Below are 23,443 nucleotides of genomic sequence, written 5' to 3'. Positions count from 1 at the left end.
AGTTTGGTATGCTCTTTGATTTCTACATGCCACATGACGCCAGTTTTCTGGTAAATTAAAAAGAAGATTGTTCATTCTACTGTTTTACTATTCTTAAACTCGTCAAACCCCTTTTTTTTTTCTTCCCCGCCCCCCTTTTGGCCTCAAAAAAAGTCCGCTATGAATCCATCTTCTGGAGCATCCATTGAATGGGAGGCCGAGGTAGGAGGAGGATGAATCATTCATCGTGCATATAGATATACTACGTCACATTACACCATAAGCATAAGAACCACCCATGGCTCATCCTCCAATTGATTTGTAGATGAATATGATGCAGACGGTGCCACAACCGGTGAGTTTATTCGAAAGATCTACCAAATAAATCCATCCAATACCATTCACTGATCCATGCATTGTTTGTTGTTATCTATTTCGTTTTATTGTTCTTTTTCCTCCAACGATGATGATACATGATGTTATCAACGATCTTCTTATTGGCGTGCTAAAGGCACTGCAATCGATGCCTAATTTGCATTCAAATAATCCACCCAAGGAAGCCAATCACCATCTCGAATCCATGGTAAATGCAACATGCATTGAAAACAAAAACGAAAAATTGATATTGGTCCGGTCGGTGATATTAAATGGAAAGCTGTGACTCTTTTAGCACCTTGTGATATCGGATGATATGCGAACAGGCGGATTATCAGCGACACCGTCGCCTAACCATTATCTGGTAAAGGAAATGGTACAAAGATATTAAAAAAAAGTATCCGTCGAAAGCCACACGATTGACGCTTTTGTTATTACGTTATCATCCATCTCTGTTGGTCTTTTAATTTTACGGTAGATTATGTCGCCTAATACAGGGTCTGGTCCAACTACGGATAATGAATCGGCTCAAGCCTCGTACACGCCTCGAATTCAATACCGATATCCACGCATGATGATGCATTCTCCAATTATTTCTACGACACGCAGTCACAGTGTGAAACGCAATAAAAAACCCGCGACATATTCGAGATGGACGGCCGAGGAAGATGATCTACTTCGTCAAGCCGTCGCCCTCCATGGCCCTCACAAGTGGGCTTCGATTGCCGCTCACGTTCCCAATCGAACCCCGATGCAATGCTCCACCCGCTGGTTGGGTGCTCTCAAGTAAAATGTCCTCTGCTATTTTTCTGAGAAAAGAACAACAACTGATCATTTCCTTTTTCTGCAATGCGTTTAGTCCCCACATTCATAAAGGGCGCTGGACGGAATATGAAGATAATATTTTAAAGTATTCAGTATTGGAATACGCGAACTATACTGATGAAGAAGGCAAAACGCAACCTGTGCCTTGGAACAAGATTGCTGAACGCATTCCCAATCGAACAGGAATTCAATGCCAGGCACGGTGGACAGAAGCGTTGGATCCGTTTGTTCGCAAGGGCAAGTGGAGTGCGGAAGAAGACGCTTTGTTACGTGCTGGGGTGAATAACCTTGGTTTGAGCTGGATTCGTATTGCCGAAACTATCCCCGGGAGAACTCAGGTAAGCTGGAGTTAAGCAAGGCAAGGCAAGCCGAGCCAAGCAATGTATAACGAGTCACTTTTATTATATTTAGCGTCAATGTCGAACGCGATGGATGCAAATCAAGTACAAGGAAGAGCGACAGCAACGATGCATGAATGAGCAACGAAGTGGTAGTGTGGATGATGGATCGTCGACGAGTTGTGCTTCGACGGAAGAAGAACGTGATTACGGATCAGCGGTGGGAGGAATGGCCACGTCGGTGAACAATGGATTGCCATCGACGTCCGGGTTCGTTAAACCGTTTTTTGTGGTGGATGATTTTGATACGAACCTTGTCAAACGAGAACCCATGGATAACTATCCCATGAATAGCTTTCAGCAGCATCCCCATCATCCCAGCGAAATGGCATTTTTCAAAAATGACGACCTGTCCTTTTTCACCAATCCCGATTTCGACGCTTCTCAGCAAGATCATCGCTTTTCATTTCCAAAATAATTCGTTTGTTCTTCATGCCACATCACCTCCATAAGAAAGAAAGAAAAAAAAAAAGAAAGCTACGTCCCCGTCCCCAATAAACCATCGATAAACCGCTAATAAAAATTGTTTCCTTTTTATTTCCGCAAATCATGACTATTACAGTAGGTTTGCATGACATTGTTGTTAAAAAAAAAAAAGCCACCATACCATGCGATCCAATCTTCATTGGGTAAATTATCCAACCCGTATAAACACCACAATTGACAGGGCTGAGAGCTTGGCTGAATACAATGTTGTATTTTAATTGTTTATTTTTTTTATTATTTTCACTCTATCAAAGAGAGAAAGGGAAAATAGCCTAGTATACTCTTTTTTTTTTTTTTTTTTGTTTATTTGTTTAGCTGGAATATATGGCGTGGTAATATTTACAAAGTGGGGGAAAAAAAGGAACGTGGCATAAAAAGATGGGAAATTCTTTGAAGGATGACAGCATTGAATGGCAAATGTTTTTCTTTTCTTTTTTCTTTCCTCAGTGAACGGTCACATGCATCTGACATTCAGCAATGTTCATGAGAATTTGGGCAGCCTAAAAGAGATGAAAAGCATGAAATGAGCTCACAAAGTTATTAACGGATATGGTAAGCGTCGAATGGCGACGGACGCATGGGTTTCTTTTTTTCTTTTTTTTTTTTTTTTACCTCCAATACTTGGACTTGTTGCTTTTTGGAAAGTCCGAGACGATGCTGAATATCTTTCCATCCATCGACATGTTCCCAACAGTGACGTTTTAAACATGCAGCATGTTTAAAGGTGGTACCACAACGGTCGCACATCAGGTCACCGTAGCCGGCACACATATCGTCGGTGTCATCGCATGAAACCGATAAAGAGGTAGGTTTGGCAGCGGATGCGGTGGAAGCAAACGAAGCCAGAGTGGCTGCGGCAGCTGATACGGAAGGATCTTCCGTGCGAGAAGGAAGTTTATCGGTGGAGCGAGAATAAGGTTGGGGGTTCCCCTCCAAAGAAGAGGAGGATGGATGAGCCGAAAGGTGTGTGGAAGGCGGAGTTGAAGGGCGGATAGATCGGTCTGGGTTTTTAGTGGCATCAATCACACGATTATTTGATTGAATCCCATCGACGTCCATGGGGTTATTGTAGTAAGGATACTTGGATGAAGAGTAACGGGGACGTTGAGGAGGATAATAAGCGTACTGATAAGGCTGATGAGAGTGGTTATTTTCCACGGTTTGACGGTTGTCAGTGACAGTGGGAGATGGATAAGCATAGTAGTAGGCAGAAGAGGAAGGTGGTGGTGGTGGCGGAGGTGGAAGATGATAACCAGGAAGAGTGGAAGGAGGCGGCAAAACGTACATTGAAGTTGTTCTGTCATCCAACTGATTGGGGTGAGGCGGGGTGTCCGAGGGATGAGAGTAAGAAGGGACTAATAAGGCCGAAGGAGGTGGTAGCATAGTGGAAATTGATTACAGAATGCAGAAAGTGAGAGAGTACGGCGGTGTGTGTGTGTGTGTGTGTGTGTGTGTGTGTGTGTGTGGATGACGATCAGAAAAAAGCTGACCTGAAATCAATGAGATTTTTTTATTTTCGCTTTCTCCAAATGCAAGCAATGTAAAAAGTCAAAGAAGAAAAAAGAAAGAAAAAAAAACAAGAGCGCTTCCTTTTTACATAAGCAAAAGGCCACTCAACAATGATATCAGAGAGAGAGAAAAAAAAAAAAAAAAGAAGGGCGGAGCAATAAAAAAAAATATTTTCTGCCTTTCTTCTTTCAGAGTCTTTTTCTTGCCTAATTCTGAAACATGGCTTCTCGTAGACTTTTCACTTCCGTCTCACTGAGATTGTGGCAAGACCTTCCGCAACTACCTCCTCGGAAAGCCGATCCACATCGATAACAGCTTATAAAAAGAGCAATCATTATTCACCTTATAAAAGATCCTTCCAAATCCAAAAAACTTACAATTGTGCTCCACACCGACAAACCACATGATCGCATCCAATCTATACCAAAAAGAAAACAAGTGTCAAAAAAAATTTACAGGGTTCGGCTAAAAGCTTCGTGGTTGCCTAAGAGAACTTGCCTGTTTGCTGACGGTGTATCGACAGCTTGGACAACGGGTCCATCCTTTGTCCTGGGCCAATTTACGTGTGGCCAATGAATCGGCTCGAGTGCAAGTGCGAGGACGAACAGAGGGACATGCTTTATCTGTAGTTGAATCAATTCGCTTTTTGATCAGTGACATGAGGATCCGTATGAGCCCACGAGGTTGAGGTTTACATGGATGCCACGTTGTTTGACATGCAATACAAAAGCCGCGATGACATTCCATACATTCGCCAAATCTTGATCTTCCTAAATGTTCTTCAGGATCCAAATCGTGAACCGCTTGACAATCCGGATGCGGACAATAGACCTTTTTTGGGGAGGAAGGGGGAGGCATACAAACTGCATAAGTCATTGTTGCTTGAATACATACGACGTGTGTGCATTGGGAGGGGCCATGAAAGGCCACTGTAGCTTACAGGGTTTTTGATGAATATTTTTTCAATTCTCATTGTCTTCCATCGATCGCGATCTTGTTGATTGTCATATACTCGTTCGAGTGTTTCGTCAGTATTCATGAAAACGCCACAGTTATACATGGGACAAGGGATCACTTGAGAGTTTTCTTCACGTCGATCATCGCCATAGGTTTCGATGTAAAGACGCATACATTCGTAACACACTAGATGCAAACATACTTGGGATGGAATGTTGACCGCTCTATTATTGGCATCCACAGAAGAAACACTCTGCGAACTACTTCCACTTGCAAATGGCTCAAAACAAATACAACATTCCATAATACGTAAGCAAAAATAGTACTACTGTTAAGTTCTGAAAAGATGATAGGATTAATGTTACAAGTGATTTGGGTTGATGCTCTTTTGTGGCCTTTTTGTGGCCTTTTTGTGGCCTTTTTGGTTGTTTTTCATGCTTTTCATTGATTTATTTTTGAGAAGGAAATGACACATTATCATTTTTTGTTTAAGTGATAAACAAAAACTGAATACAAGAGCCTGTCACACGTTGTTGTCTCAAAACCCGCCCATTCTGATCTATATGCACGCAGTTTTAATTGGTGGATTATGCATCTTGCAAACCGGAATTGGGTTTCCTTACTGCGAAAAAAAAAGAAAAAATAAACAGAACTGTATAAAGGGACCAAGAAGGGAGATGTGCTGCAGCTGTCTTTATTTTTTTTGGTTTTGATCCATCAGGTTCCATTGGATCGATGGTCTCGTTGGATCGGCGATTCGAATAAGGAAATTTCCTAATATGGATATCAATCCCAGAGAAACGTCGTGTGGTCCCAGCTGAAAGAATGGAAGAAGAATCTATTTTGTTTTTTGGAGAAAAAAAAAAGAATCGACTTTTTTTTCTTCAGAAGTTTCCTAAAGAAGTTAGACGTGTTCATGGTATGTCTTTTTTTTTTTCCCCACTTTGAAACTGTGTGTCCGATTAATGCAAAAAAATTAATCTTGCGATTTTCTGCTTGTCAAGTTGGTCTGAATGAAAGAGAATAAAAATAAGGAGAATTTGGCTGAATGGGATGTTTCTTCCCCTTCCACGCCCAACCCCGGTCCCTAAAATGTAATCAACATGAACTCTTTTTTTTTTTTTCCTCATCTTTTTTGTTTTCCCGCGACGTGCCTTTTTTTTTTTTTTTTGTTTCTCTTTTTCCTTGATGAACAAAAAGGATCCGGTGGATTTAGGGTCTAGACAATTTTTACGCCGTATGTCGATCCCTACTTTTTCATGATTCCGTACAGAAAAAGAAAAACTTTTAGTACTCCGTCGTGGTCAGCCACCCACTTCTGTAGGACCAAGTTGCTGATTGGTGCACTATGCCAGAAAAGGTGAATATTGATTTTTGGCCGACTTCCGTGATCATGCTGATTGCGTTATCCTTCCATTGCCAACTCCCAAATCTCTTTTGACTATAGTCATGGAAACAATAAACCATAGTTTCACTCCATAGATAGATCTCATCGAATCCATCTATATTTTCGGTAGAATCTCGTTGGAAAGGCAAAAAAAAATCAACCCCTCTTTTTTTCATTATTATTATTTCCCATCCTGATCGCATCGTTTGGTATGAACGGAAACTGAAAATGGCTACCAATGGATTCTGGAGCCAGGTCGATCCTTTCTTTTTTTTTTTTGGCCAGAAATAGACACAGAAAAAAAAATACAAACGCAGGATCCATTAAAGTTGATTGGTGGACCCAATTGAATATTTCCATATTTTTTCAAAAACCTTATATCATGACCTTTCGGCTTGGCCTTTGGAATATTTTTTTTTCTTTGGTGCTTTTTGTTGTTTTTTCCTTTTCGCCCTTTTTTATATTTTTCTTTTTTTTTTTGTTTTTTACAAACCTCATTGCCCTCATTTACCATTTCCAAATTATGATCATGATGACTACCTATACTGCGTCAACCAAAGGCAAAAAACCCTACAAAAGCTGGCTGAAAGATGGTGTGAACGGAGGTCCTTCTTCAATGGATGTTCTGGTCAACTGGCTTGCTGTCAAGGCCAACTATGCCAAATGGCGGGGTGATGACAGTGAACGTACCCCTAAAAAAGTATTGCTCGAAGGTATCATTGAACGTATGCGCGAAGTCGGGATCTATCATCGACTCGCCAAAGATGTCGCTTCCAAAATCTCTACCCTTCAAAGCAATTATCGAACCGCACGCGAATGGAATGATACCGAAGGAAAGAAATTACGACAAGCCGGTGCAAAGGAAGAAGCCGTTCATGGTAAGCAAATTATTTCTCTTTTCTCATTTCCCCAGAAACCAAAAGAAAAAAAATTAATGTCTCATTATTTCAATTTGGCGCTTAATTTGCGTTTTTTTTTTTTTTTTTTTTTTTTTAATTTCACAGAGGAAATCTTGAAACGGTTCCCCTATTGGGATGCACTTCATGAAGTATTTGGTAGCACTCGTACGTCGGCGTGGCCCATGTCTATTAGTAGCATTATGCATCGTGTCGAAGAAGAAGAGTTGCAGGAACAATTGGAACGAGAAGAACACGAAGCAGCAGAGGAAGATGACGAAGACGACGATGAAGCGTTACAACCTCCGCTTCGACGTCGACGATTGAGCGATAGTACCATTGATGCCCGTTCGTCCCATTTGGCCGCCGGGTCCACGAATCCCGTCCTTATTCGTCCCATGCCTCGAGTCATGCCCATCTTATCTTCGCGTGCTCAAAGCCATTTGGAAAAACGCGATGCATTGCTGGCCGAATCCTTGGTCCAAGTCACACGAGAAAAGGAAGCCGGTCGAATGAAACGATCGCAAGAAATGCTTGATTTTCTACGTGAAAAACGAGTCGAACGAGAACAATTATTGATGGAAAAGGAAAAAACACGACGCATCAAGGCCAAAGCCGAATTGGTCAAAAACTTATTGGAAGCCGGGTTCTCCAAAGAAGAAATCAATGAACAACTCAAAGAACTGTGACCCAACCCATCAACATCCCTTGTTTCTTTTTAATTTTTTTTCTTTCTCCATTCATAGACGCCACTATTCATCGCATCTCTTTTTTCTTATTCTGTAATATTGTAGCTACATCTTCACACAAATTCTCTCCCTTTTGTTTTTTTTTTTTTCTTCTCTTCCAAACTATCCCATCACCACCCACACCCACACCCACCCACAACACCTCACGGCAGCATACGTATATAACGCACCACCATACGCACTCTTAAAAAACACACAAAAAAAATAGCCAAACTCCCCGCATACGGACGAACCGCAATTGACATTTATTTTTCTTTTTCATTCACTACTCTCCATGGCGTCTTTTCCCTTCCTACCAACATGATAATACTATAGTCCATTCACTTTCTGGTTCCAAATGCCTTCATTTGTCTTCATCATTACTCTCTATTAGACAAGGCATTATTCCTCATTATGACATTAATGCGTCACAAAAAAATATGTATTTTACTTGATTCAATCCTCCATCATTGGTCCCGCTCTCAGTCACTCAGTTTTGCATACTGTGTTTTGCTTTTTCAATTTAAACTTTTGTTGTGGAGAAAGAAAAAAAAAGAGTCACGAGAATAAAGTTTGCTGATCCCGTGAAACTGGTCATGGCATCCGATGCAGAAAACTAAAAGGGAATTGAACATCAGCCATTGTGCGATCCCTAGATAATAAATTACCGTACCACACACACACACAAAGTCGCTTTAGCAAGCTGGAAGGAGATGGCTCTAAAATTGGTCATAAGAGCCTCAAGAAAAAAAAAAAAAAGATGTAGAAACACACCTTTTTGATCAAGTCTAATAGCAAGTTAATATGAGATTGGTATTCTGATTTTTATTTTCTCACGCGGCCAACGCATTTTCAGGCACCCAGTGTCAAAGATGAATAAGAACTGTTCAGGGCCATTTTTTTAGCGGATGGGCGGAGTATCAATGACAGGCATAAAGGGCCAACTATGGATTGGATCCGACAGTTTGCGTAAATCAAACAACAAAAGGACTCCACACACCATCTTTTTGCATATGTGGAATATGCATGAAAAATGAAAATAAACCATGACAACTGGAACAAAAAAAATACCAAGGGAGCAGAAAAATCAGGCATTGACGAGTCACCGGATCTTTTTTTATACGGCAGGCATTCGCATGTGAAAATCTTTTTTTACTATCTGTCCCTTTTTTATATTTCATTGGGTCAACGGTTTTTCATTAGCGGGGTTTCGCACAGATTTGGGTTCTTTTTCTTTAGTCTCTTTTACTCAGTTTCCTTTTCCTCCTCCATTGCCCCCCATATTCACATTGCTTGCCGACCATGGAAGCTATTCAACATATTATATCCGATCCAAAATATCATGACCTCTTTGCCATTCTTAAAGCATTCCGTAACGGCATTGTCTACGGTGCTAAAGTTCGATTTCCACATGCCCTCGTCATGACATTTCTCTTTAAATCTGGACCGTGAGTGAAAAATGGGGCATCGCAACCAACCACCGTTGTCCGGTCAGCCTAATCCAATAAACTTAGGCTAAAGACAAAGCTCTTATACATCTACAAAGCCACCAAACAGCATGCACAGAACCTGGGTATATTCGCTACGATCTATAAAACAATGATGCTGATACAGAAACGGATCAATGGGGGTAAAGAAGAAAGCTTTCATCCCTTTATTGCCGGTCTTGTCGGTGGTTACTTTGTCTTTGGTGAAAACAACGGCATCAATCAACAGGTAAACATATTTTTCTTCCCTTCTGGTGCCCTCTTTTGTTTTTTGTCACGAGTGGACAGAGCGATTGTCATTTGATATCATGTGATAAAACCAGGCATTGATCGAGCATGGTCATTATTTTAGATTATCCTTTATTTATTCTCCCGTGTTGTCATGGCACTCGTCAAGATTCCTGTGAAAAAGCAAATCTTGGACGCTCCCAAGCATACCTATCCTGTTTTTGCCGCCGTCGTCTGGGGGCTCGTGATGTGGCTATTCAAGCATCAAGAAGATACCCTTTTACCCTCCCTTCGAGCCTCCATGGTGTATATTTATCGCGATTCCGAGTACTGGCATTCCTTACGAACCTTGTTATGGCATAATAAATAAAATGTAATGTATATCCTTCCCATTGACCGTAATTTTTTTTCTTTGCTGGGAGATGTGATTAGAAAAGAAACTTGACGCCAAATTTCGACAGTGACGTGAAAAAAATAACAAAAAATTCCCCCCTCTTTTTTTTCTCAGTGTATATTGGTTCTCTCTTTTTCACAGAGTGACAGCCACTTTATCTCCTTCCTTCCCTTGTCGTTCATCCTATCTTTCACTTGATACCCTTTATTATTACAACGGTCATTGTTGTCTTTGAACAAAAGACTGACACGGCATCATGGGAATTTCTGGATTTTTACCGCTTCTAAAATCCATCCATGAATCAGTTCACCTGTCGAGTTTTGCAGGAAAAACTGTGGCCGTCGATGGCAATGTGTGGATGCATCGTGGTGCGTTTACCTGCGCAGTCGACTTGGCAACCAATGTCAGCACAACGAAGTAGGTTCTCATGCTCAAACACACATGCAATGTTCACGCCTACTGACAAAAAAATTGGATGGACCCATGTTTCAGATACGTGGATTACTTTATGCGGCAGGTAGAGATGCTCTTATGCTACAAAATCATTCCCCTGATTGTCTTTGATGGTGAACCTTTACCTATCAAAGCCTGTACCAACGATGAGCGAAGAAGGTGAATCATCACGACAAGGAACATTTGTGTATATTTCAAACTACTAATGTATGCTCATAAAACAAAAAGACGTCGCGAAGAAGCTCTGGAAAAAGGTCGTTTGTTGATGCAGCAAGGCAACAAAAAGGAAGCATATGAATACTTTTGCAAATCGGTGCAAGTAACGCGCGACATGGTGAAACAAGTGATTGCGGTATTTATCTCTCCATTCAAAGAGTTTACAATGGAAAAAAAAAAAAGGGACGGTGACGCGGATATTGAATGTTGACGGAAATAGGCCCTGGAAGCGAGGAATATCCAGAATGTGGTGGCACCTTACGAAGCCGATCCTCAGCTAGCGTATCTGATGAAAACCAAAAAGGCCGATGCCGTGATTACCGAAGATTCCGATCTTTTGGTGTTTGGATGTGATTGTGTGATTTTCAAGTTGAACAAGTATGGTGAAGGTGTGCAAATTCGGCTTTCGAATCTGAACCGATTGAAGGAAATGAAACTTGGAGATTGGGACGCCACGAAAATTCGACACATGTGCATCTTATCCGGCTGTGACTACCTGCCTTCGCTCCCTGGCGTCGGTCTCAAAACCGCCTATCAACTCCTCAAAACTTACAAGTCGGCTGATCAGGTAAAAACGCGTCATCTTGTTTTTTTTTCTTTTCTTCTCTCTGTTTTGCACCCTTTCTCCTCTCCACTCCTCCTCCCTCTGTTTTCTCTTTCTCTTTCTACCCTCCATTCACTTGACAGCTGGGTAATCTCCACCTTGTTCTTACGAATCATCCATTCCTCAGGTTATCAAAGTGCTACGATCCCAAGGAAAGATGAAAAAGATCCCTCATTATCAAGAGGCTTTCCATCGTGCTGATCAGGCATTCATGTATCCATTTGTCTTTGACTTGGATTTGCAGCAAGTGGTTCGCCTCAATCCTTTGGAATCCAAAGATATAACACTCGATTTCTTGGGCGCCCATCCTTCCAATGTCAAACTGCCAACCTCTACACCTCCACTTCCATGCAATGATGTTAGCGATGCCAACAAGGAAAATATCCCAGTAAGTTTTCTCATAAATTGACAGCCCAAGCGATTGCTCGAGAAAGGGATACATAGTAACTGACAATTTTTTTAAAAAATCAGCCGTGGATGCGCGAAGCGTGTCAACCAGTGAAACAACTCAATGCGGCGACGTTATCTGATTTATTCACGAAATCCAGTCAGCGCGCCAAGACCAAAGACTCGCTTAAACAGACCAACGTTCTCTCGTACTTTGCAAAACAAAAACAAACCACGACGAAAACGCTCTCAAAAGAATCATCGCCAATAACGACCGTTACAACGACGACGGTAACCACATCGACGACCACAGAAATGAAAACAAAAGCAACAACCGCGACCATGACGACGGCCGCGACAACCGCGACAACCGCGTCGGCGACGTGTGTAAAAAAGACTTCCACCGACCTTCCATCCGCCCAGCCACCCTGCAAGGTCTCAGAAGAAACAATCTCAGCCATTCTGTCAGATGAAGACACAGATAATCTGTTTGAAGCAGCGACAGAAATCGCTGCAGACGAGCTATTAAAAAAATGTCAATCGATGCGAGAATCACTACTAGCCTTGGATACCCATCGGGTACCAGCCCAAGATATCCGTATTGATGAGCAAACAGTCGCTATCAAACTTATTCCGCATGATCCACCTATTTCCAAACCGACACCCACCGTGACCACCTCGTTTCTGGGTAAACATAAAGTCTCATCGCCCCACTTTCCAGTCAAACGCCGATTCACTCTAGGCGATGCCACCAATCGATTATGCCTGTGAACCCACCGTCATCTCCCACCCCCAAACGCATTCACCTTGACGATTGAAAAACCGGCAAAACAAGAAAGAAGAAAAAGAAAAAAGGCCGCTCATCTTTGGAAATCCTTGGGTTTCAACAGTCTTTTTCCATCATCATTGATTGCTCATGTCGACCTTTCGTTCTTTCTTTCTTTCTTTCTGTTGACTCGCTTTTCTCATTCCCTTTTCCTTTGTCTTTTTCCTTTTCTTTTTTGGTTATGCATTCAAAACTCATTTCATGTTCATCTTTTTATCGATATAATCATTCCCATTTTATTTATCGTTTTCCCTTCAAGTTCCTTTTTTCCCTTGTATTCCACACAACACCCAAAGACTTGCCAATAAACCACAAGTTAATCGTCTCTATGGAATTTCATCTGTAATGCTAAGCTTCGGAAAATCGTTTGTCTCGAGACGCCGACGCTACGTCTTTTTGCTGCAACCAAGGGCACAGAGATGTTGTGGGGAATGCTGTGGAAAAGAAAACAGTCATAAAAGCAGTAAAAGGAATTCATTACTCTTGGTCATTAGTAAATTACCTGAAGTTTGACAATCTATATAAAATGCTGTGTAACCCATGGACGTTTTGCATCTGTCAGTTTGTGTCATGGAACATCATACAGTATTCGCACCACAAAAAAATCATCACTAAAATCGGCAAATGGGTGACGACTCGGTCGATGATTTTCGGGTTGAACAGATTTTCAAAGTGCTCGTTAAATGATTGTGTTGGATGCAGTATAGCCTGTGCACTCGGTTCTTTTGTGCCCAAGGATTTACAAAAAACTTGACGTGAAAGCACCAATTGTCCCAAAAAGGGCAAGCCCACATTGGTTCCATCAACTCGCTTCTGACTGACGAGGTGTGTGATTTTTCTTTTCTTTTCTGTTCCCTGACATCATTTCCTTCCGTCTCCATATGCTGCACCCAATTTATACGGTGTTATACCTGTCAGCAGCTTTTGAAAGAAAAAGGGTCATTGTGAACAAGACTTTCGGCTGTAAGCTTCCGGTGCTTCCCAAGGAGATCACACCTTTGATTGGCTTAAATTTTGATACTTCTTTTTTTGCCAGCCTTTTTTTTTAATTTTTTTTATTATTTTCAACAATTTTTTTTTTCTTCCCTTATCAATTTGCTTGGGTGTCGGCTCATACGCGTGCTACCGTCATTGTAACTTTTTGGTCGTGCCGATCCTCTTTCGAACCAAAAATATAAAGGACCTTCAGCTGCAACCCTTCATTCACAGGTAAGTAATACCGTCAACCCTGTTGCAATGAACTCGGCCACACCTTGATCTCCCTTACGGAACGTCAGACCGGGCATATTTCCTCATCGATCCTTATTTTGCTTTTTTTTTTCCCCATGACCTCGTCTAGTCCGTCCCATTCCACTCCATCCTTCCGTTACTATTGATATCCCTCCTCAACCTACCATGGAAGAAGACGAATTCGATTACGAATCGTTGGGTGCCAACTCTACCATGGGTCAGAATGCTATCGCAGGAGCGTTGGCCGGGATTGGTGAGCATTGTCTAATGTTTCCCGTTGACAGTATAAAGGTAAATTTTGGGTACCATTGGGATGGAAAAAGTTCATGGTGGGTATAAGGATCGTCGTGGACTCACGTCATGATGATCCCCAATTAGACACGCATGCAGGTTTTGGCTACAAGTGAAACCGGCGTCACTACGGCGAAATCTGTGTCAGCAGCGGCGAATGACTTGGTGAGACCGGGATGGCTGCAATCGCAAAAGAATCTGTGGCGAGGGGTTTATTCGGTGGTGATGGGGGCTGGACCGGCCCATGCCCTTCACTTTGCGACCTACGAATTCTGTAAAGACGCTTTCGGCAAATACATCACTATCGATCCTGCCACTTCTACCGCCACCCAGGAGAATTTACGGCAATTAACAGTATCAGGAGCAGCAGGAGCTTGTGCCACCTTTGCCCATGACGCTTTAATGACCCCTTTTGATGGTAAGACTACCTGTCTTCGGGTGCTTAACAATTGAAAAGGCTGTATCATAAAACAAAACTGACGTTTTTCTTTTTTTGGGGGCGGGGTTGTCATGGATGCAGTGATCAAGCAGCGAATGCAGTTGAAGGATTCCACTTATCGATCGGTGCGGGAATGTGCAAGGAGTGTTTACGCCAAAGAAGGCTTGACCGCCTTTTACATCTCATTCCCTACTACGTTGTACATGTCGATTCCTTTCCAGTCGGTACAATTTGCCACATACGAGTACTGTTTAGGGATCCTGAATCCGGCCGGTCAATATAACCCGAAATCCCACGTCGTTGCTGGTGCCATTGCCGGTGTCTTGGCTTCGTCTGTGACGACGCCTCTGGATGTGATCAAGACGCTACTGCAGACCCGTGGTACATCGAGCGATCCAAGGATACGCAACTGTTCAGGTTTTTGGGATGCGGCCAAGATCATTGGCGGACGATATGGATACCAAGGCTTTTTCCGAGGATTTAAACCGAGAGTTTTGACCCATATGCCCAGTACTGCCATCAGTTGGAGTGTGTACGAGTACTTTAAATGGTTCTTGTCAAAAGACAATGACAAACCCGTCAGCAATTCCTGAAGCTCCACGGCAAGAAAATCATCTACCCAAAATATTCATTCCCACCATGGACAATTTTATTTTTGAACAAAAAGAACAAACCGCCATCACCAACACCACCACTACTGCTCAATGGGCCATGCTTCCGAAGCCGCTCACAGTGCCAAAGGATGAAAAAGAAAAAAGGAACAAAAAAAAAACCAAGAAAACCTCATCATCAAAAAACGAAGAGGATGATTTTCTTTTTTTTTCGGACAGAAGACCATCGTCATCACTGTACTATAGCCCAATACTCTTCGCTTCCCCATCTCCCCTCCCCTTTTTTTCCCTCCTCCACACAATGTCTATCATTTTCTGTATCCCACCCATACTTTACTTGTCTTTATTACATCATTTGTGTAGAATACTAATCTTTTTTTCTAAAAACATTCAACCTTTTTCTGATTTCTGTTTTCTGAACGCACAAGAAAAAGAGACAAGTAGAAAAACGCGACGTTGTACAGTTACTATGGGGTATCTTGTTGTTGTTGTTGTTGTAGTAAGGAGAAGGCAGAAGGTTCGTCGTTGGTCGCTGGGGTATGAGGGGACTGAAGTCGCCAATAAGTTCTGGTCATCGGCTCTGTCTCGAGAAGAGAATGAATCTCATTGAGCGTTTTCGTTGTAGCCAACATGCCAAATTTTCTAAAGGCAACGATTGAGATGGACGGTGATGATAAAACTTTTGGTTGATGAGAGCCTTACCGGTCAATCAGTGCGTCTAATAGTTTGCCCGTCTTTTTCAAAGCCTAAAACACCATGGCAACAAAGAGTTTACATTGGGCATGAAGAGAAGTGGTTTTTCTCTGTGGTTTTCTCACCAGCTGCGTGTTGGCGGCATAGTTATCCACTTGCACAAAAGATCGTGCCGCTTTTCGCACATCGTCATGGGAATCCGTGTATCGTGTAATGAACTACAACAAGAAAAATACAAGACTGTGTTTAACGGTGAATCCATGCGACAAGTTGGCATGTTGTTGCCACACCTTTAAGGCTTCTGTCCAGTCGTTCAACGTCTTTTCTGCTTTGGAACGACATTCTTCTTTGCTATTGAGAAAACTATCGTCGGTTGTATGGTGAAGCGCACTTTGGAAACTGTAAGTACTGTGTGACGGCGTAGGGGTAGGCGTTTGCCGACGAGACGCCATGTCTCTGGGAGAATCTAAGGGAAGAATACCGGAATCCCCCCCCCCCAAAATTAATCTCCTTTTTTCTTTTGACCTGCCAATGCACAGACTTTGATCATTCTTCCGTCTTTGTTTCTCTAAAAAGCTCTAAAAAGCTGCCAAATCTTGTCATCTATGATAGTCTCTTTGAATTGGCTTGTTATTTGATTTTTTTGATTTCATTTTTTTTTTTTTCGCAACCGTTTCCGAGGAATGCAAGCATGACAGTTTCAAAACACATTTGTTGTATGATTTGGAAGATCTATTTATTTCCCAAATGACATCAACTATGGACCAATGAGAAGAATACACGACTGAAAAGAATATCAACCATTATATGCGGTGACTACGCATCTAGGCGAAAGAAGGTACTGCAAAGTCCTGATCCAAGGATGAAAAAAAGAGTAGAAATCATATAAGTGACTGCTTAGTCGGTGGAATGGCAGGCGCCACAATTAAGCTTTGGGGGAAGAATTCCGTATAGAGGCACTACGGAAAAGAAAGAAAAAAATTTTTCCCTCTCTCTTTGTTCATAATTAACAAAATGTGTAAGTGAAAAATGAAATGAATCAAATGGGCTGCGCTCAATCAGGTTACTTGATGGTTCTCACACGAATGCTTATTTTTTTTCAGCTGGAAAAAAGAAGGCTCAGAAAATGTCGCTGTCCGATTTCTTATCGGAAGGAAGTAAGTAGTGGATTCAAAAATGGAAGGGTCTCTATACTGTCGGTCCTTTTGGCTGAACGATCCCCACGACTCCTTTGTTGGGTTCCTTTGGCATTGACATTGTTGTTTGCTCTTCTAGCTTCCAGTTCCTGGGCTGATGACTTGGCGGATCTTCCCACTGCTCGTACGTATCATCGACTTCTTTTTCTTTTCTTTGAAATCGGCTCACGGTTCTTTTCTAACTAATCCTCTTTTTAATAGCTGCTGGTATGCATTCTTTAAGAGCATCTTACGCTTGACGATGGAGACGGTTTTGCTTAGCAACTTTTTTTTTGTTTCTTTAGCGGCCAAGGAGCCTTCGGCCGGTTTCGGTGCTTCCCGCGGATTCGGTGGAGGAGGTAAGGCGCAATCACCCGTGACAGTGACTGGGAGAAAACACAAATGAGAAAAAACGAGGGTTCTCAATATGTGAAATTCTATTTTCTCGCAGATCGCGATTTTGATTTGCCCCGTGGTCCTGCTCGTAGCCGTGAAGGTGGTTTCGAATCTCGTGAGCGCTTCTCTCCTCGCGCTGAACGCACTTTCACTCCTCGTGCTCCCGTCGAGATGCCCACCGAGCCTCCGTTCACGGCTCGTATCGGCAACTTGTCCTTTGAAACCCTCGAAGATGATTTGGCCGGTTTCTTCTCCAACATGAAGGTACGGTTCTCTCATTTACCTCTGTGCATCGTGCTTGATTCATCATATATGAAATAATAACATTTTATCATTCGGTGGAAATAGATCAATAGTGTTCGTGTTGTTCGTGACCGTGAAACGGAACGATCCCGTGGTTTTGGCTATGTCGAATTTGAAGACATTGATTCTTTGAAGGCTGCTTTGGATTTAACAGGAGAGGTATATTTGATTTTGACCGCGTGGCAGGTGAAATGGTATACTGAGTGTGTTTATGTGGTTGTGTTTCGCTCTTACAATATAGTCGCTCCAAGGTCGTGGTGTCCGCATTGATATTGCTGAGCCTCGTAAGTAGACAGATAGAGTTGACTGGGATAGCAAGGGAATAGTCCGATTCACACATTTCTTTTTTATCTTTCAGCCAAACGTAGTGATCGTCCTGAACGTGGTCCTGATCGTACGGATGTATCTTCGTGGCGTCGTGCTGGTCCTGTTGAACTTCCTGAAGCTCCCAAGCGCGAATTCAGCAGCAGCCGTGGCGGTTTCAGCCGTGGTGGTGGATTCGCTGGTCGCTCTGACAACTCATGGGGTCGTCGTGATGGTAAGTTGTTCGAATCATTAGGAACGATGGGGATCGGTTAGAGGAGCAAAATCATACAAGGAAACAAAAAGAAAGAGAGGAAGAGAGGGATTCAAAAGGAATAATGGATGTCTGACTCGGTCCTTTTTCTAGCACCTTCTGAGCGTCCTCGCCTCAACTTGAAGCCTCGTTCGGCTGATGCAGGTGCTTCCAAGACCGAAGGTCATGCTTCCAACAAGCCCAATCCTTTTGGTAACGCCAAGCCTGTGGACAACGAAGAAGTGTTGAAGCGAATTGAAGAAAAGAGAATGGGCAGCAAGCCTGAATCCGATAGCAAACCTGAATCGGATAGCAAGCCTGAATCGAAGGAATAAGCGGACAGGTTCCGCCAGCGCTGTATGTTAATCATTTTTGCGTCGCTTTTTTTTTCTTGTTCTCTCACATCCTCACATAAAAACGAAAAAGTCTAAAAAATCACCAGAGAAAGATAGATGAGAACGAAAAAAAAAGCTCGTTTTTCATCTTTGTCGTTTATTTTTATGAATTGAAGTTTCCTTTTAAAAAAACACCCCTATTTTATGATAAAAACTGTGGGTGGAGAGCTACATTTTGCGTGCAAAAGAATGACTGGCGGGTCTCTGGGTGCTGGCGTCAAAAAAAGGCAACCAGACAATGTGGACCGTTCCAGAAATTGAATATGGTGCTACCTTGCCATCCACGACTGCAAGTAGGATAAGCTCAAAGAAAAAAACTATATATGGTAGTAATACATACCACTCCAAAATAACAGAAAAAACTATCGCTGGTGCTTATAGTCATATTTTGGTCATGTTGGCATACTCATCCACCAGTAACCAAGAATAACTCATTCCAGTTACCTTGCTCGACAAACAGTTGAAATTGCGGCGTCTATCATACAGCATGTCATAAATAAGATCAGTACCATCCATTATGTCGATTAATTTCAATAAATATCATAATAATGTTTATTGTATGTTTATTATCTTATGAATAACTGCTAACTAAGCCCGTAAAGGGATCCATTGCTGTTGTTGTTGAAACAGGTTCATCACTACAGTAATTGGGCCAGAAGGAGCAGATTCATCTTTGGAACAGGAGTACCAGTGAAAAGGACTTCTTTTGTTTGATGAGGCTGTCTTGAATTAACGCTGTAACAAGCAATGTCGTAGCCTGTCAAAACTAACGTCGTAGGTCAGTTCAAAAGGATCAAAGCCCGATCTCACAATTCTAGAAAAAGAAGCACTTTAGAGATTGCCTCGTGTGCGTTTGAAAATGATGATGCGTCACCACGACTTCTTGGCCAGAATAGATGTTATACTGTATTCGGAGTAGACTATCATAAAATCATCAAATTCAAATGAGAGTCCACTTCCACTTATTGATTTGGACTTTTTTATTTTATTTTCATTTTTCCAGTAATGTTTCCAATCTCTTCTGAATAATGTCATATAAGTATTCAATATTCTTATGCAATGAATAGGTGAATTATCCGGCAATAACCGTTCATATGAGGATGTTTGTCCATTTCATCCAGAGTCGATCTCAAGAAACTAATCTACTGGCTCGTCACAGTACCAGAGCTTATACTGTAAGTCGCTAAGATCTTCTCTTATTTTGTGATGCCAAGAAGGCATGATGAGGCGACATCATTTTTCAGATTGCACCCGGCATCATGTATGAAGTACGGCTTGGTTTATAAAATTTGTACGTTTGTCTTTGATTGGCAAAACGACATTTTTTTGACTGACCCACAAATTTTTTTTCGGGCAAGGAGCTCAATGTTACGACTCGGTTGAACAGAGCTGCCCATCTTGTGGAACGCCTAGACATTTTGTCCCACCTATCACAAACATCGTAAGCACACACAACATCGTCGATCACAAACTAAAAATGAAACCCAAAACACGTGCAAATATTTTTCGCTATTCACCCAGCGCTTTTGGAAAGAAACATAGATACATAGCCGAGGGGGCCAAGATAACCGGTAATCAAGGTAAGAGCAACATTTTATTTCTGTGTTATTTTGAGGCTTTTTGATTTTCTACTTAAACCTTTTATGGAATAGTAGTTCAAAATAAACCTGTGCCTGATTTTTACTCAATTACGGGAAATAAGAATGGTCCGTTGCACAAATGAGTTTATCATCCAACTCAGATTATTATCTGGAACTGGCTGTAACCTGCCGTCTAAAGGCCCTGATCAATTTCGAATAACACCTTGATAAACTGCATAGAAATGCATACGTCATGCATATCCCGATAATCCATTGGGGACAAGAGCGGCAAAATAGCCTCGCGATCCCAAGGCTTGGTAAAAAAAAAAAAAAAAAAAAAAAAAAGTTTGCAGGTTGAGTACAGAAATCGGCTAAACTGGGATACTCGTAGATGCATGGCTTCAAGAGAATGGACGATGACTGGTTCTGAAAGAAGAAGCTTCGATTTTTTTTCCTGGTGTCTCCACAGGAACCTGATTGTTTATGATATGCATGATGTGAGTCCCGATTTGGGCTCATCAAGAATTGTTTTGGCAGTAGGGGTCCTCGTTTGCTACAGTAACATGCAGCATCCATGGGAGCAGAGACAGATCGCCATGCATCACATCATCGGATCAACCATAGATGACACCAGGGCTCTCCACCATGGATTTATGTTGCACATCTTATTTTCGCGCTTTTGTTTAACGTCACATTTGGATGATTAGATGGAGTGTGTGTATTCATGTATATGTATTGAATTCTTTTTGTGCTTATACTATGAAACCAATGATTAATAGAGTGTAATACTATGTGTGAAAGAAAGAAAGAAAGAAAAAAAGTGATACTATGGAGGGAAAAATACATTAATCGACAAAAAGGAGGCGCAATATGCAATGATTCGTTGGTAAAACGGCGGGAAAATGGCAAGTGGGATGTGAAAAAGATGAAAATAAGAGACGATAAAAAGGAAATAAATAAGCGCAAGATCACTGGTGGATCCAGTCTATGAGTTTCTGATGTGATAAATGAGATAGCCAGGTAAACCATAGACTCCAAAACCCATGGCTTTGGCCATTTTGGCAAAACCTTCGGTTTCTACTTGATGCTGGAATGGGTAAGGTGGGAAATTGGCGCCTTCACGATGGACATGGGCCTTGACAAGTGTAAATGTGGCACCCTAATTTACGAAGTGTGTAAGTATACAGAGAATCCCTCTTGACTCAGAAGAGAAATGGACTTTTTTTTTTTTTTTTTTTTTTTTACTTACCACACCATCCAGAGGAACCTTTTCCATTTTACCCAAATGTGTAGGCATATCGACCATCAGATATCGGTTGGTTAAGAATTCAAAATAACCTATGCAATAAAAAAAAAGGCATGAGAACTACTTCTTTCATCCATCGTTCCACCGTTTCCCTGATTTCCAGCCGCAAATAAGCCTTTTTTCCATAGATTGAGTGCGTCGTGTAACCTCTTTTGATGCAACTCAATTCCAATTTCCCCACATCAATCAAGTAGCGTTTATCCAGTTTTTTGTTGTTGGACGCAAGAACCCCTTTTAGATCTTTTTTTCTTTCTTTTTCTTCTATTTTGTTCATGCTCCTGTCCTGCCATCTCTTTCTTCTTCTTTTTTTCTCTCTCCCCTTGATTCTCGCCTCTTTTCTCTCTCTCTCCCCCCCCCTCCCGTCTCCTTATCCCCTTGAGATCCTCTCTCCTTGATGTTGAATGGATGATAATACACACCTTCTAATAGTACATAGTCCTAAAATCAATAAAAATGAATCAAATTTTTTGTTGTGAATTAGTTGGATGATGAAAAAAGTTTCCATTATATCTCAAGTGATGAATATCAACTTACGGGATCCAAATCTTTCTGCATTTCCAGGGAACGTTCAGTTTCTTGCCAGTTGTTCTTGTCGTAAGCCCAAAACGATTTATCTTCGGTATCCAAGAGACAGTTGGGGACCACGACATCGACGTCGACGCTTTGCAAGTCTTCCAGAATGGAAGCAGGGTATTCAACGACATCGACATCCAACCACAGAACCCAGGCATGTTCTTCACGAAGAGCGGCAGTGAGAAGGTAGTTGCGTGAGCGGGCCATGTAGGATCTTCGCAGGGGCTGCATCTCAAAGGCGTGACGCTTATCTTCTGGCAACTCAAAGCTAAAATCCTTTTCGTAGATAGAGATCTGATGGTAACGTTGTTCTGGGTCGTCACGGTTCATGAGTTCCTGGGCTTTTTCCTTGAGCATAGGAACGGTATCATCGGTGGTATCGGAGACCAAGAATGCCATGGAAATGAGATGCTTGGGATAGGACAAGCGGTCGACGAGCTCGAAATAGCGCGGTAAGTAAGCTTGTGCATTTTTTAAAGGAGTCAGTATCAGGACATGTTCCTGGTTATCCTTGGCATTGGAAGTTGCTTCGAGATCGTTGAGATTGATAAAAGTGGCCTGATTGCCATAGTGAGGATTGCTGCTGGAGAAAGCCACGGCTTCATTGATGGTGCGGATGGTACGTCCACACGATCCAAGACCCACAGAGGTCCGAGAAAACGTGAGAAGGGAGAAAACGATAAACGACATGACACACAACAGTGTCACGGCCAGTCGCTTGTTGCCTCGTACAGGCGAATACAATCCTGATTTTTCGTTAAACACCATGATAGACAGCTTTTTTTTTTAACTTGCTGGGGGAATAGGATCGCTAGTAAGAAAAAAAAAGTTGGAAGGAAAGTAGGAACGGGAAAGACACACCGCTTGCGATGGAGTAAGATAAAAAGGAAGAAGGAAGAGGAAAAGAAAAAGAAAGAAAAAAAAAGTGGAGCAAAATAGTAAATGAAGAAAAAAAAAAAAAAAAAAAAAAGGGCCAAGAAGAAAGATGTATTATTTTATAGCGTAGATCCTTTTTAGCTATTTCATTCTCCGCAATTATTGATTGGTAGTGATTAGCTGCTATTTTAAATAACCGAAATCGCAGCGGGTGTTCCTTGCTCTATTTTTTTTTTTTCTTTGAACAAACTGGAAACACCGCCACCAAGCCAAATGGTGACTCAAGACTAATCCAAATTCGGGAATCACCGATTACGGTTCGTTCCCCTTTGAAAATAGACGTCCACAGGTTCTGTCCCTTTTTTCGCCAAGAATGTCCAACACAACGATCCAGTTCGTCCGTGCGAAAAAAAAAAATTCATCTATTTTTAAACATGGTGATCAATTTTTAACCAATGTTTTTTTTCGTTCTAGTCTGTTTACTTCTGCGCCAAGCAACCTATCACCACGGCCAGCCATACAATAACAACAACAACAACAAACAACATCCAAAAGGCTCCATGACATAATTGAGGTTTCGGAGTAACCAATGAAAAGCTTAAAAAATGGGTTTTTTTGGACCTTGTTTCTATTTTCAGGTCAGCTACGGTTTCTGATTGACAAAAAGAAAGGAAGAGGTTTTTTTTTTCTCTTTTCCCTTATCGTCAAACCAACAGCACTCAGTGTCAGATCTGTTCAGCCACATCAAAAAAATTTCCTTTCTTTCCTTGTGACAGGGTGTCCTGCAAATTTGTTGTCTCTATATTCCACCACTCTGTGTGTACTTCACTGAATTCCTGCATGGACCAGGAACCGGCTGGCTATTCATAATAAACATCGTCAAA

At 41.8% G+C, this 23,443-nt stretch overlaps 11 protein-coding genes across 11 annotated transcripts; 7 read left to right on the top strand and 4 right to left on the bottom strand.

Moving 5' to 3' along the window:
• The first annotated feature begins 397 nt into the window (after positions 1 to 397).
• On the top strand, positions 398 to 2,256 carry BYT42DRAFT_574432 (Homeodomain-like protein). Its single transcript, XM_051568850.1, has 5 exons — positions 398 to 562; positions 650 to 1,140; positions 1,214 to 1,517; positions 1,591 to 2,090; positions 2,185 to 2,256. The coding sequence occupies exons 2-4, from the start codon at positions 836 to 838 to the stop codon at positions 1,993 to 1,995; spliced, it is 1,014 nt and encodes a 337-aa protein (XP_051422516.1). The 5' UTR covers positions 398 to 562; positions 650 to 835; the 3' UTR covers positions 1,996 to 2,090; positions 2,185 to 2,256.
• Positions 2,257 to 2,364: 108 nt separating this feature from the next.
• Positions 2,365 to 3,529, bottom strand: BYT42DRAFT_574428 (uncharacterized protein). The gene is made up of 2 exons (XM_051568849.1): positions 2,676 to 3,529; positions 2,365 to 2,563 (listed from the first exon to the last, which is right to left on the bottom strand). The coding sequence occupies exons 1-2, from the start codon at positions 3,444 to 3,446 to the stop codon at positions 2,507 to 2,509; spliced, it is 828 nt and encodes a 275-aa protein (XP_051422515.1). The 5' UTR covers positions 3,447 to 3,529; the 3' UTR covers positions 2,365 to 2,506.
• A 147-nt stretch (positions 3,530 to 3,676) lies between these two features.
• On the bottom strand, positions 3,677 to 4,953 carry BYT42DRAFT_574421 (uncharacterized protein). Its single transcript, XM_051568848.1, has 5 exons — positions 4,513 to 4,953; positions 4,268 to 4,403; positions 4,071 to 4,195; positions 3,950 to 3,990; positions 3,677 to 3,887 (listed from the first exon to the last, which is right to left on the bottom strand). Exons 1-5 carry the CDS (start codon positions 4,831 to 4,833, stop codon positions 3,779 to 3,781), a joined length of 732 nt encoding a protein of 243 aa, XP_051422514.1. The 5' UTR covers positions 4,834 to 4,953; the 3' UTR covers positions 3,677 to 3,778.
• A 1,388-nt stretch (positions 4,954 to 6,341) lies between these two features.
• On the top strand, positions 6,342 to 7,653 carry BYT42DRAFT_574417 (uncharacterized protein). Its single transcript, XM_051568847.1, has 2 exons — positions 6,342 to 6,794; positions 6,921 to 7,653. The coding sequence occupies exons 1-2, from the start codon at positions 6,440 to 6,442 to the stop codon at positions 7,499 to 7,501; spliced, it is 936 nt and encodes a 311-aa protein (XP_051422513.1). The 5' UTR covers positions 6,342 to 6,439; the 3' UTR covers positions 7,502 to 7,653.
• Positions 7,654 to 8,842: 1,189 nt separating this feature from the next.
• On the top strand, positions 8,843 to 9,625 carry BYT42DRAFT_594290 (24 kDa intrinsic membrane protein PMP-24; the record flags this gene model as incomplete). The annotated part of the gene is made up of 3 exons (XM_051570759.1): positions 8,843 to 8,988; positions 9,055 to 9,256; positions 9,380 to 9,625. 3 exons carry the CDS (start codon positions 8,843 to 8,845, stop codon positions 9,623 to 9,625), a joined length of 594 nt encoding a protein of 197 aa, XP_051422512.1.
• A 280-nt stretch (positions 9,626 to 9,905) lies between these two features.
• On the top strand, positions 9,906 to 11,331 carry BYT42DRAFT_498591 (PIN domain-like protein; the record flags this gene model as incomplete). Its single annotated transcript, XM_051564573.1, has 5 exons — positions 9,906 to 10,066; positions 10,142 to 10,261; positions 10,331 to 10,454; positions 10,539 to 10,886; positions 11,050 to 11,331. 5 exons carry the CDS (start codon positions 9,906 to 9,908, stop codon positions 11,329 to 11,331), a joined length of 1,035 nt encoding a protein of 344 aa, XP_051422511.1.
• On the top strand, positions 11,180 to 12,280 carry BYT42DRAFT_385006 (uncharacterized protein). Its single transcript, XM_051563326.1, has one exon. The coding sequence runs from the start codon at positions 11,400 to 11,402 to the stop codon at positions 12,078 to 12,080; it is 681 nt and encodes a 226-aa protein (XP_051422510.1). The 5' UTR covers positions 11,180 to 11,399; the 3' UTR covers positions 12,081 to 12,280.
• A 1,250-nt stretch (positions 12,281 to 13,530) lies between these two features.
• On the top strand, positions 13,531 to 14,688 carry BYT42DRAFT_615137 (mitochondrial carrier domain-containing protein; the record flags this gene model as incomplete). The annotated part of the gene is made up of 3 exons (XM_051571927.1): positions 13,531 to 13,656; positions 13,744 to 14,074; positions 14,177 to 14,688. 3 exons carry the CDS (start codon positions 13,531 to 13,533, stop codon positions 14,686 to 14,688), a joined length of 969 nt encoding a protein of 322 aa, XP_051422509.1.
• A 485-nt stretch (positions 14,689 to 15,173) lies between these two features.
• BYT42DRAFT_615136 (uncharacterized protein) lies at positions 15,174 to 15,851 on the bottom strand (the record flags this gene model as incomplete). The annotated part of the gene is made up of 4 exons (XM_051571926.1): positions 15,174 to 15,348; positions 15,409 to 15,452; positions 15,525 to 15,617; positions 15,690 to 15,851. The coding sequence occupies 4 exons, from the start codon at positions 15,849 to 15,851 to the stop codon at positions 15,174 to 15,176; spliced, it is 474 nt and encodes a 157-aa protein (XP_051422508.1).
• Positions 15,852 to 16,363: 512 nt separating this feature from the next.
• BYT42DRAFT_574403 (uncharacterized protein) lies at positions 16,364 to 18,404 on the top strand. The gene is made up of 10 exons (XM_051568846.1): positions 16,364 to 16,417; positions 16,503 to 16,556; positions 16,675 to 16,719; positions 16,797 to 16,802; positions 16,880 to 16,933; positions 17,026 to 17,234; positions 17,319 to 17,432; positions 17,515 to 17,557; positions 17,632 to 17,811; positions 17,944 to 18,404. Exons 1-10 carry the CDS (start codon positions 16,414 to 16,416, stop codon positions 18,162 to 18,164), a joined length of 930 nt encoding a protein of 309 aa, XP_051422507.1. The 5' UTR covers positions 16,364 to 16,413; the 3' UTR covers positions 18,165 to 18,404.
• Positions 18,405 to 20,500: 2,096 nt separating this feature from the next.
• Positions 20,501 to 22,640, bottom strand: BYT42DRAFT_574395 (Anp1-domain-containing protein). Its single transcript, XM_051568845.1, has 4 exons — positions 21,645 to 22,640; positions 21,530 to 21,548; positions 21,054 to 21,142; positions 20,501 to 20,963 (listed from the first exon to the last, which is right to left on the bottom strand). Exons 1-4 carry the CDS (start codon positions 22,449 to 22,451, stop codon positions 20,790 to 20,792), a joined length of 1,089 nt encoding a protein of 362 aa, XP_051422506.1. The 5' UTR covers positions 22,452 to 22,640; the 3' UTR covers positions 20,501 to 20,789.
• Positions 22,641 to 23,443: the final 803 nt, after the last annotated feature.

Source organism: Radiomyces spectabilis (genome assembly GCF_025331425.1).
Source record: "Radiomyces spectabilis strain NRRL 2753 chromosome Unknown BYT42scaffold_8, whole genome shotgun sequence".
Lineage (NCBI taxonomy): Eukaryota > Fungi > Mucoromycota > Mucoromycetes > Mucorales > Radiomycetaceae > Radiomyces > Radiomyces spectabilis.
This window is presented reverse-complemented; position numbering and strand designations above follow the sequence as displayed.

Coding starts and splice junctions, on each gene's coding strand:
- BYT42DRAFT_574432 (XM_051568850.1), top strand. CDS start 836: ATGTCGCCTAATACAGGGTCTGGTCCAACTACGGATAATGAATCGGCT. Junction 1,141..1,213: donor CGCTGGTTGGGTGCTCTCAA/GTAAAATGTCCT, acceptor CAATGCGTTTAG/TCCCCACATTCATAAAGGGC. Junction 1,518..1,590: donor CTATCCCCGGGAGAACTCAG/GTAAGCTGGAGT, acceptor TATTATATTTAG/CGTCAATGTCGAACGCGATG.
- BYT42DRAFT_574428 (XM_051568849.1), bottom strand. CDS start 3,446: ATGCTACCACCTCCTTCGGCCTTATTAGTCCCTTCTTACTCTCATCCC. Junction 2,564..2,675: donor AACAAGTCCAAGTATTGGAG/GTAAAAAAAAAA, acceptor CATCTCTTTTAG/GCTGCCCAAATTCTCATGAA.
- BYT42DRAFT_574421 (XM_051568848.1), bottom strand. CDS start 4,833: ATGGAATGTTGTATTTGTTTTGAGCCATTTGCAAGTGGAAGTAGTTCG. Junction 4,404..4,512: donor AAATATTCATCAAAAACCCT/GTAAGCTACAGT, acceptor TCCCCAAAAAAG/GTCTATTGTCCGCATCCGGA. Junction 4,196..4,267: donor TCAAACAACGTGGCATCCAT/GTAAACCTCAAC, acceptor ATTCAACTACAG/ATAAAGCATGTCCCTCTGTT.
- BYT42DRAFT_574417 (XM_051568847.1), top strand. CDS start 6,440: ATGATCATGATGACTACCTATACTGCGTCAACCAAAGGCAAAAAACCC. Junction 6,795..6,920: donor AAAGGAAGAAGCCGTTCATG/GTAAGCAAATTA, acceptor TTAATTTCACAG/AGGAAATCTTGAAACGGTTC.
- BYT42DRAFT_385006 (XM_051563326.1), top strand. CDS start 11,400: ATGCGCGAAGCGTGTCAACCAGTGAAACAACTCAATGCGGCGACGTTA.
- BYT42DRAFT_574403 (XM_051568846.1), top strand. Junction 16,934..17,025: donor CCGCGGATTCGGTGGAGGAG/GTAAGGCGCAAT, acceptor ATTTTCTCGCAG/ATCGCGATTTTGATTTGCCC. Junction 17,235..17,318: donor GTTTCTTCTCCAACATGAAG/GTACGGTTCTCT, acceptor CGGTGGAAATAG/ATCAATAGTGTTCGTGTTGT.
- BYT42DRAFT_574395 (XM_051568845.1), bottom strand. CDS start 22,451: ATGGTGTTTAACGAAAAATCAGGATTGTATTCGCCTGTACGAGGCAAC. Junction 20,964..21,053: donor AGGTTCCTCTGGATGGTGTG/GTAAGTAAAAAA, acceptor TTCGTAAATTAG/GGTGCCACATTTACACTTGT.